Raw genomic sequence first — 11,019 nt, 5'->3', positions numbered from 1 at the left:
ATTAAAAACTATATACATTAATAATTGTTATGCCCAGAGGAACATTATAATAAAAACACATACAAACCAATCATAAAACTGAGATATTAATGCTGATGTTAACAATAGTATTGATATTAGTGACATTTTCAGTAAAATGAATGTAGACCTATTATAAAAACTGTAGTATAGTCTAGCATTGAGCCTATACAGTACATTTATACTGTTTCGTATCTGTCGAAAGACTGTGTCTACCAGGGCTTACACTGCCTCTAACAAGCTCCTTCAAATATAGTGATAATGTTGTGGATTAGAAGGTAGAATCAGGGAGGGCCACAGTTGTTAAAAGCCCCTTTTCTGAAGCCCTTCCCCTTTTCGAAAAGGTGCTGCCTAAGCTTTCACTGAGGGAAGTAGTGCCTTACAGCCCTGAATCAGGGCAAAAATAGTCTTGAGGCCTACAGGAGGTCAAGAGGCCCACAAGGTTGAATAGTAACGTTATATCAGCTGCTGCTTAAAGCCCCCAAAATAAAACAATATTGTGTTAGTAACTTTAATAACATGTATTATACATTTATATATAATACTATTTATTTATACATTTATTCAAGCGATTTATTATACAAACACAACTTAAATCACATATAAAATCATTAAAAAGAAGAACATTAAAGTTGTTACAGACACACACACACACACAGGTAAGAAGGTTGAACCGCTGCAGCCACAGGAAGCTGCGTGCCGGAGCTTTTATTTTGAAAGCACTGGAGGAATGTGTGTTTGGAGGCTTGAGCATTGATTGTGTGTGTGCGGGGTTTGACGCGGAAATACTCTGAGTGATCGCGTGTTTTTCTCAAAGACTGTGGTTTATTGTCGCTGAACAGTCAGGAGCTGTTTGTCCGTCTGCTGCTGATGTTTTGCAGATTCGTCCTCTCCTCGTTATGTTACCGTCTCAATTTATGTCCTGAACATTTGGATACGAGACCTTAAAAAAAATAAATAATGGACCCACAGGAGGATCTACATCAAACAGGTTGGTAACTTTTTTTAATTTAATCTAAGTAATAAATGTCTGATAACCACAATAAATGGCAGTGAATTCACTTTTTTTGCGCTTTCAAGGGCTAAGATGAATTAACCATTAATTCCACCGTTATCTTTAACTTTATATTCAGCATTGTCAGATCTCATCGTCCCTATTTCTGTCCCTTCACTTTTATTCATTTCCCTTTTTTTTTTTTATCACAGATAACAGCGCTGCAGCTGAATCAACAGATCCTCCCCCGAGGATGACAAGACAGCAGATTCTCACCTTAATATCAATGGCATCTGTCAACTTCAGTTCAATGATCTGCTACTCAATATTAGGCCCATTTTTCCCCGATGAGGTAAGTTTAAAGAAGCCCCCATTAGTCTTTAAATGATATGTCAAGAGAACAGGAGTTTAAGGGTTTGGGTACCACTTAATGTACCTTTTAATTAAAGGCAATAGAGCTTTAACTTCTGGCTTTATTAAAGCAAGACCATGTAGCTTTTTTCCCTTTCTAATGAATGAAAAGTTGAATTAATCAGTTAATAAATCACTCGCTTAAATCAACACACTCAGGTGTTTTTACTATTATCTACTTTACCTGCTATGTATGGTGTCTAACTTTACTTTACTTGACTTACCATAAAACTTCCAATAAAAGCAGGGTCACTAATAGACGCAGGTCTCATTTAAAAAGCCTGGTGTGGCTACAGGTTTTGACAAATAAACGCAGGTCTCCAATAAAGGCCTGGTCTGGATTTTATAGAAATTATCTCGATGTATAAAACCTCTTAAAACCCACCGGGTCGCAGGCTTGAGCAAGTTTTAAGTCGTTTCAATCTCCTACACAAATATAAATGTTTAAACTTCTGTCAATATGTACATGCTGCACATCATTAGATCAGTTATAGATTCTCCACAATTCAATCGTTCACTATATTTTACGAAAACAATCAACAACAAAGTATAACGTTAATTCATTCTGACTTACCGGTAACATGGTAAACGAGAGAAGGAAAAAAACCTCTGAAGCGATCATAATCATCATGTTAGTTGTCAAATTTGCTGAACAAAATCTCAAGAGAAGCAGCAGTTAGAGTTTAGTTTAGTTTTGTGCTAAAGGAATTAAAGGCCTGTCTTAAATAGACACCTGTCCCAAATAAAGGCAGGGGGAGTTCAGTGATTTAAGCAAATAAACGCCTGGGCTATTATTAGAAGTTTTACGGTACTTTAGGTTGATCATTCTGTGTAACCTGCCATCCCCACTGTCAACCTACCTGGATCCAGTCAATAACTGATCAAATTCTGAGAAACGGGTAGAGAGGGAAATAAGAGGGAAAGAAAGAGAAAAGGGAGGTGTTCAGTTAACATGTGTTGAGATTTATTCTAAAATTAGTTGTGAGACTGTTAAGGTGTGAAATGGAGTTAACAAAAACAGAAGAAAAAGGGGAAGCTACTATTTCCTTTGCGTTGGGATTTGCAACTGCACCTCTTTGAATTGTTATTAAACATGTCTGCTTTATAGCTTCCATAGAAGGTTACACCAAATAAGTTTTGTTTAAGTTTTAAGCAAGTTTTAGAATTTGTCATTTTATTCTATTTGTTGAGGTGTCTTTGTTATCATCAGACCAGGGATTACAGTGGAATGTCGCCTTCTTAGCTAACTCTGGCTCTGTTTTCTTCTGTACTCTGTTGAAAGGAGATAATCACAGTCCCTGAAAAATAAACAAATGTACTTAACGAAACTAAAACATTATCCTGTAACTCCCCACAGTAGCTGCTGTTCAGTAAAAGTTACCTAGGAGAGCTTTAATGGTTATAAATAATTTACTTTTGCTTTATAGTTTAGTTACCGATTGTGAGAATCCCATTGACTGGTGTTTAACCCTTCTAATGAGGTTACAACTGATTTATTATTAACTATTTGCGATTTATAATTATTAGCAAAGTGACGGGTTTGATACTGACTACTTAATATCATTAATCATCAATATCATATCATGCTTTTGTGGACCCCTCTTTTGTTAAAACATGGTGTTGTAATCTACAGAACTGCAAAAAGAACATCTAGAATAAAAAGTTCCGTCTGTGCAAGAAATGTGTTGAGATATACTCCATTACTGGTCCTTCTTTACACATTTACTTGCTGTTGTATGTCATTGCTTTCTTTCTTGTTCTTGTCCTCTGTTTATGCATTTTGTAGCACTGATCTGAATGTTTTGCTTACGGTAATGTGGACAGTGAAGTTTGTTTCCTTTGGTAGGAGCTGCGGCAAATGCAAATGACACATGTGATGTGTAGTCAAACAGCAGAAGCAAGATAATCAAACAGGAACCCTGTTCAAAATCAAGACAATGTATAACAGCAAGACAGCATGTATCTTATAAAACAACAGTAATACATATACTATGCTTCCCCCAAATATATACATCATTACATAAGATACTAGGAGGGTGGAGTGCATACTTTCAGTCCTGGATATTTGCATAACATCTGGATAGACCTCTAAATTAGTCATTTTCGTAACAGAAAATGTTCCGTTTTTTGTTACATGCATTCAAATATGCAATGTTGATTTTTTTAGACAGATGCTGACAGGCAGACAGATGTTGACAAAACATTTTAGCATGGGTTGTTTTTGTGTACAGGTATAGGAATGCTTATTGGTCTGACTCTTTATCTATTCCGTTCTTGATTCCTGATCAGTTTTCTATGTGGGTCTGCAAGTTTCCAGCAGCTGGATGCACGAGTTTGACTTCATTGTTTTGCAATGCACAACCTCCAGCATTGAGAAATGAATTGATAAGCTCGGAAAACATACGATTCGTATCAGTCAGACAATTTGGAACCGGTTTCCATCGCTATTTGTGTGTATTAACCAAGACAGACTTTTAATGCTGGTAAAAGATGTGATACAGCAGATTATAACTTCTATCAGGGTAGTGAACTCCTCTGTTTCAGTCAAGGATGTGTCCAATAATTAATTTGATGTTTAATGTGTATATGAAGGTGTGGATAGCAGCCAGTAGTTGCTTTTCTTAGACTGAAGAATAGTGTCACATTTATGGTGTTATTGAGGGCCAAACGGTCACCTTCTGTGGAGAAAGCATGTCATTTGTGTACCCATGTCATTGTAAATCTCATAGATCGGACAGCCATCGTTAATTCCCTCTAACAGCTCAGTACTAGTGTCCTCTCAGTGGAATGAATGAGTAATCATGTGCTAGACATCAGAAAGCCTCCCTGCAGGCCAGTGAATGACTGGCTCTGTTATACTCATTGAGCAGAAGGTCTCAGGTAAGATCAGCTGACATCTTGTGTAATAACTGCAAAGTTTGGGGCACAGTGGAGTGATATATATGGATAGGTATTGGCAAATTCACAGGAACCGTTCTCTGATAACTGTATTTATTTTTTATCTGTTATCTCACCATGTTTTCACTTTATTGATCATTTGCGTTATTCACTTTACATTACATATCCTTATTTATTGCTTTTATGTTACCTAGATGGTAGGATTTGATCTGCTGTCACAGTCTACCTTGAAATAATCATTTCTCCTCAGAGGTATAAATTCATTACATGGATATTTCTACACAGGCTGTGAAGAAGGGAGCCAGTCAGACTGTCATTGGTCTCATATTTGGCTGCTACGCTGTCTGCAATTTAATTGGTTCATTGATACTGGGAAAATATGTAAGTATATGGCATTATATCTTATCAGTTCATGTTATGTGTGAAGTGCGATTTTGCCGCCCAGGTGTACAGTAATTTCATCTCTCTTTATCGTTGTATCAGATTGTCCAAATCGGTGCAAAGTTCATGCTTGTTACAGGGCTTTTTGTCTCGTCAGGCTGTACCATTCTGTTTGGGTAAGTGTTGGTCCCTGTGTGCCACTGGAAATAATTACTATTACTAATAATGACAGCCACGGAAACATATTATATACAGTTATAGCTCATATAGTAAAGCAATTGTAACATATTTTATTAAGGTTTTAGAGCTTACAATAGAAACTTTCAATTAAAAAACAACCTGATATGCTCATTCAGCAGAACTTATTGCTTTCTCAGTGTTTTCAGTGTAGCACTTGTTGATTAAGGCCACATTGTACGTTTGAGGTGGGTGGCTGCACATCAGTAAAGTCGGGAAATAGTCTATACTCTTACAAATCTAACAAAAAGATGAAGCAAACAAGAAATTAATCGATCAATAAAAACAAGTATTGTCTGGGGCGCCCTGGTAGCTCACTGAGTCTGAGTCCTCGCTGCAGCAGCCATGGGTTTGAGTCCTCCCTGGAGCCCTGTGCTATGTGTCACCCCATCTCTTTCCTGTCTATCTTGAGTTGTCCGATCAAATAAAGGCGAAAAGACCCCCAAAAATATATTTAAAAGTCTGTGTAGTCAAAGCCTGATATAACTTATTTCTTTGTGACAAAGAGCTCCATTGTTGTCCAAAAACACATTAATGAACCACACCGTTGCACTGTGTGACATGTTCCTTCAAATATACTGAACGGGAACTGAAGTTTATTCCGAGTCAAAGCCACATACACCTTCCTGCTGCTGTAAATACTAGAGCATCACATGTGTATTAATGGAGGAGTCGGTCATTCTGGAGAACAATGGTTGATTGTTTAGTCTCATTTCCACGTCTTCAAATACTGATGCTTTGGTTTATGGTCAATGGGAAGCACAAAACAACAGGTGGCATTTCTGCTGAGAGACTCAACAATCATCCATCAATCCCCAGATTAACTGACCCCACCTTTAATCTACAGATATACAGAATAGTTCCAACAAATGCTCTTTATAGTGAATAATGCTCGTAGTGCCCAGCTGTTTTGGACAGTTTTTTTAGCCTTTTTAAGAAGGTGAAACAATATATATTTATATTTGTGAGTTTTTACAGATTTCTTTAGGAATGAATGGAATTGGAGCTGAGAGCCAGAGACTGGGTGGGAAAGTAGACAGACTAACGCAGAGATTGTTGGTCTTTCATGGCATTTGTTGACATATATATATATATATATACAAATATAGAATGACAACAGCCTCACCTTTAAGATAACTGTAAAAAAACGGTAAATTATATGACTGCAAGGTCACACAATGACAGAACCTGCCATACAGCACAGTGTTGTATTAGCAATGTACATGGGTCTTTATTCATTGGTGTTCTCCACTTTATTTGAGTGTTTGAATGCGGATTTCTGATTTCATTTGGTGGTAAAAACAACTAGTCAGACAATTTCGATCAATCATTCTATTTTGAGTCTATTTTGACAATCTTTTCTTTCAGATTACTCAATCGGGTTCCTGCAGGACCCGCTTTCATTAGTCTTTGCTTTGTAGTGAGGTCCGTCGACGCGGTGGGCTTTGCTGCTGCGATGACCTCCTCTTTTGCCATGACAGCAAAAATATTCCCAAACAATGTGGCAACTGTTTTGGTGAGTGTAGACAAGTCTTGTGCGACGAGGATGTTGTTTAGACATTAGAATCACGAGCAAACAAAAAAACCATTATAGTTAGGGTTGTTTTGTATGTCCCATTTCTCCCAGTGCCATGGAAAATAATAAATAACTTCTGGCATACAGTCTGTAGTCATAGGGCAAAAATGCTTGGATTTACGTGCTTAATGCTTATTTTAATGTGCTGCGATTGTTTCTCTTTAGGGTAGTCTGGAGATTTTCACAGGACTTGGTCTTATTCTGGGGCCACCAGTGGGAGGGTGGTTCTACCAGTCATTTGGATATGAAGTCCCTTTTATGCTTCTTGGATGTTTTCTGTTGATTATGGTTCCATTCAACATATACGTCTTGCCAAAAATTGGTAACAGTTGGAGATTTCAGCATATTATTTATTCATTTTCAGTCATAAAGTAATGATTTTCCTCAGATTGTAACTGTGTGCTATATTTTTAATTCTTATCAGACGCAGATCCATCGAAGGATTCATTTATTCGACTTCTCACCAAAGTGAAAATAGTCCTGATCTGCTATGTGATATTCACTCTGAGTGCAGGTCTGGGCTTCTTGGATGCCACGTTGTCCCTGTATGCTATTAACACGGTAATTTCCCTTCTTCTGACAGAGTCAAATAACTACAGAAAGAAAATGTATTGTGCTTTGTGTGAATTATTTTTTTCCTTCTTTGTTGTATCTAGTTTGGTCTCTCGACTGGCTACGTTGGACTCATCATGCTTGGTTTGTCGTTACCATACTGTCTGGCATCACCACTGATCGGGTATTTTACTGATAAATATCCTGTGAGTATGAAAGCAAATGTGGATAATTCTTTATCCAGTTGCAAGCTCCCTTTCCGTCAATGCACACAGCACATATAGCATGGAATATCACGCCCTCACTTGGCCTGACTAAAGATGTTTTCACACCTTTTAAGACTGATGAGAAGAAGGCTTCTGTCTGCTCCTGTCCTCAGGAGTGCAGCTTCTCTTTCTCTATGGTTGTCCACAGCAGGAGAGCGCTGAATGAGCCTGAATCTTTTGCATTTTGTTGCCAGCTCTGGCAATCAACTCTGTCTTTTAGAGCCACCCGTGTCCCACTTTGCCTGAACCTGGGGGAAGACCTTCTTGTGAAGGAATGATAGGTTGCACCCATTGGTGGTGGCTCAAATATGGAATTGGTACCCCAGGATGGAAATGGACCTCTCTGGAGCAAGTAAAAAATAAATACAGAGGCGTCTTCACACGTGCCATGTGCCGCCATAATATCCCATACTTTATGTATTGTATCTCATTCAGGGGACAGAAGTTATAGTCTACTATATAGTTATAGTAGACAAACGTTTGGTTTGTCCTTTTGGGCTTGAATTTGTGTGTGCTGTTGTTTATCAGGCCACCAGGAGTTGGTTCATGGTGACAGGCGGTGCCGCCACAGCACTGGGCTTCTGTCTGCTGGGTCCTGTCCCTTTCCTTCACATCCCGAGGTGAGCATGTGGTGAAGATGGACATTTTGGAAATAAGCTTATTTGCTTTCTTGCTGAGAGTTAGATGAGAAGATCGATACCACTCTCGTATCTGTCCATTTAATATCGAGCTGCAGTCAACAGCCTGGTAGCTTAGCTTAGCATAAATACTGGAAACAAAATCTGCCTACTAACACCTCTAAAAACTCCAGGAACTTGCTGGAGTAAAGAAACAAGATGTCACATTAATTAGTGAGTTGCTGGTAAGCAGATTTTGGCTTTGACTAGGAATAGAGTATATTAACTGGGGAAATACTGTATTTGCAGTTTACATTCAGTATGGGATAAATGTTGCTTCTTTTTTTCATGAACTGAAATCTGACACTGTTGGTTTTTAAATAATAATAAATCATATTGATGTAGCCTGTTCAGTGTACAGGATAAAAAAAAGTTGATATAAACATTTGGGGCAGAGTGAGTGCTACTGCTAATATTTGTTTACTTAAACTCAAGTTAAATATGGGAGTTAAACCTAAATCAGTACGTAATGTGTGGCAACATCGGGTTTACAATTAATACTATTTCCTACAAGTTAACACTAACTTAATTTTTTTCCCCTGTTTTTGTGTGTTTTGTGTGTAGTCAGCTGTGGTTGCTGATCATCATGCTTGGTGTAATTGGGTTTTCTCTTGGCATGACTGCAATCCCCACGTTCCCTGAGATCATCACATGTGCATAGTGAGTGGCTTCACATGTTGTATTCCCTATGACCTGTAATTTATATATATATATATATATATATATATATATATATTAGTGCTGTCAAACGATTAAAATATTTAAACGCGATTCATCGCATTAATGTCATAGTTAACTCGCAATTAATCGCACATTTTTATCTTTTCTAAATGTCCCTTGATTTCTTTTTGTCCCATTTTTTTTCTCATTTTAATGCTCCTATCAACATGGAAAAGTGGATCGGCTTGCTTTGTGCAAATGTTGTTTTTATTGAAAACAACACTGGCATATACTGTAGTGTTCAATTTCACACTAAGACTCAAAACGTAACGTCTACTACTCTTAAACAAGTGTGTGCAGCGTGCCGGTTGTTTTGTTTCCGGTCTAGCTAGATCCGGTGTGGTCTTGTAGTTTTTCTAACATTACTAGTTGTTGCAACAGCATGTTAAAAAAACTACAAAATGTGCTAGGCCAAAAAGAATGTTAATCTCGCGATAAAAAAATGTACGCCGTTAATAACGCGTTAAACTGACAGCACTAATATATATATACACATATATATATATATACATACATACATATAATGCAAGGTGAAACACATACTCCACTTTACATACACATACTTTGCTTTTGTTTCTTCTTTGTAGTGAACAAGGATATGAAGAGGGACTAAGCACCCTTGGAATGGTGTCTGGGCTGTTTGGGGCAGTTTGGTCCCTGGGGTAAGTCCTATTGGTTTTTACCAACATATAAGTGTCCTGTGGTTTGCAGAGACACATCTGAATGTAGATCCCAGTGGTTGGTATTTATTTCCTGCCCTTTGATTTTTAATGTTCTGATTAGGATTTTAAAGTGGAAATTTGTTTGTTTTAAAGGATGTTTTATGGCCCAGTAGTGGGGGGCCTTATCACACAACATCTGAGCTTTGAGTGGGCTGCTGCTGTTCAAGGAGGCTTGGCGTTTTTTGCTGTAAGTATCAGTTTGTTCAGTATGTATTGTATTGCATATGCTTGACCATCCATGTCAGAAAGGACACAAGAAGCCATGAAAATTGCAGAGGGATTTGCACATATTAGAATTTCTATTGTCTTCTTGTGGTTTGAAAGATCCTAGTTCACAGTTTAAAATAGGCGGCACTGTACTGTGAAAGTGTTTCATATATATTTAGGGATGTAGAAATGTGATTCTAAGCCTGTTAGTCATGAAACCATGAAGATTTATGGGGAGGGGGGGGAAAGCATGTCATTCTCATTTGTTAGCAGTTACTCACATGAAACTCAATATCGACTCTGTCCTCAGGCCTTTCTCCTCGGTGTGCACTATCTCTTTCAACGCCCACAACAACAAAGGTAAAAATTAACATCAAATTAAGATAATCAGATTTATGTTATATATTTAGATATTTATATATACTGTATAGCACATGGAAGGCTGTTCAGATTTTATTCATGCAGTTCAAAAGTACGTGCTGGGTAACACTCACTTTTATGCTTGAATTTAAGTGTACGAGAAGATAGTCGACCAACAGATGAAAGCACTCATCTCCTGACAGAATGAACCCCCTCAGCAACAAGTGGAAGGACGCCATATTGAACAAAACATATTCTCAATGTTTCAGCTACTTTAGGGAAACAGCCTCCAACCTGTTTCTAAAAAAATAATTATTAATTGCTTTTTAACGTTTTGAATTATACATTTTTGATGTTCTTATGATTTTTACTTGGGTCATGGAAACATTTTTTGCTCATTTTCATGTAACAGTATTGTTATATTTTTATGAAATGTTTTAAAAGTGTGTTTGTAGTAGGTGCTGCCCAACACCTTAAGAACAGCAGTACAGCTGTAAGTAATTAAGTTGGTACACTAAGACTTACATTTCATTCTGTGCAGTAACTACAAGCTGCACTATGGATGAATGTAACATGAATGAATCTAGTCTAACACTGGAAATCACAGAGCATTCAAAGTCCAGATCACAAACTAAATGTGCCTTTTGTTCTGTTGTATTAATAATCGTATTTGTCTACATCACATGAGTTGGAGTTCATGTTGACGTGACAAGTCAAAAGCTGCTGACCACATTCATAATAACATGAAGGAAATAAGCATTTTAAGTGTAATGCAGGCCATAGTGTATCTCTTATAAAATATGGTGTGCATTGTCATATTTCACTGATTTTGTATGTTGTGCCTTCGTTTCTGACAGAACAATTTTAATATTTTTGCACTGATTTGAATATAAATAAATGTATAAATGAAAAACATTCACTCTTATGTTCATTCACTCCATTTGTACCAGTGGCATGATGTTTAATCATCCTGTTAACCTGAGCTGACATCATGCACTGC

General features: G+C 37.5%; 1 protein-coding gene across 1 annotated transcript; it reads left to right on the top strand.

Moving 5' to 3' along the window:
- The first annotated feature begins 770 nt into the window (after positions 1 to 770).
- On the top strand, positions 771 to 10,934 carry slc18b1 (solute carrier family 18 member B1). Its single transcript, XM_051395902.1, has 14 exons — positions 771 to 1,009; positions 1,225 to 1,364; positions 4,607 to 4,702; positions 4,805 to 4,878; positions 6,308 to 6,455; positions 6,681 to 6,837; positions 6,940 to 7,076; positions 7,172 to 7,273; positions 7,862 to 7,953; positions 8,575 to 8,670; positions 9,318 to 9,392; positions 9,546 to 9,639; positions 9,970 to 10,019; positions 10,173 to 10,934. Exons 1-14 carry the CDS (start codon positions 979 to 981, stop codon positions 10,225 to 10,227), a joined length of 1,347 nt encoding a protein of 448 aa, XP_051251862.1. The 5' UTR covers positions 771 to 978; the 3' UTR covers positions 10,228 to 10,934.
- The last annotated feature ends 85 nt before the right edge of the window (positions 10,935 to 11,019 follow it).

Source organism: Dicentrarchus labrax, unplaced genomic scaffold, assembly GCF_905237075.1.
Source record: "Dicentrarchus labrax unplaced genomic scaffold, dlabrax2021, whole genome shotgun sequence".
In the NCBI taxonomy this organism is placed as follows: domain Eukaryota; kingdom Metazoa; phylum Chordata; class Actinopteri; family Moronidae; genus Dicentrarchus; species Dicentrarchus labrax.
The sequence above is the reverse complement of the archived record's forward strand: the minus strand, read 5'-3'. Positions and strand labels throughout refer to the sequence as shown.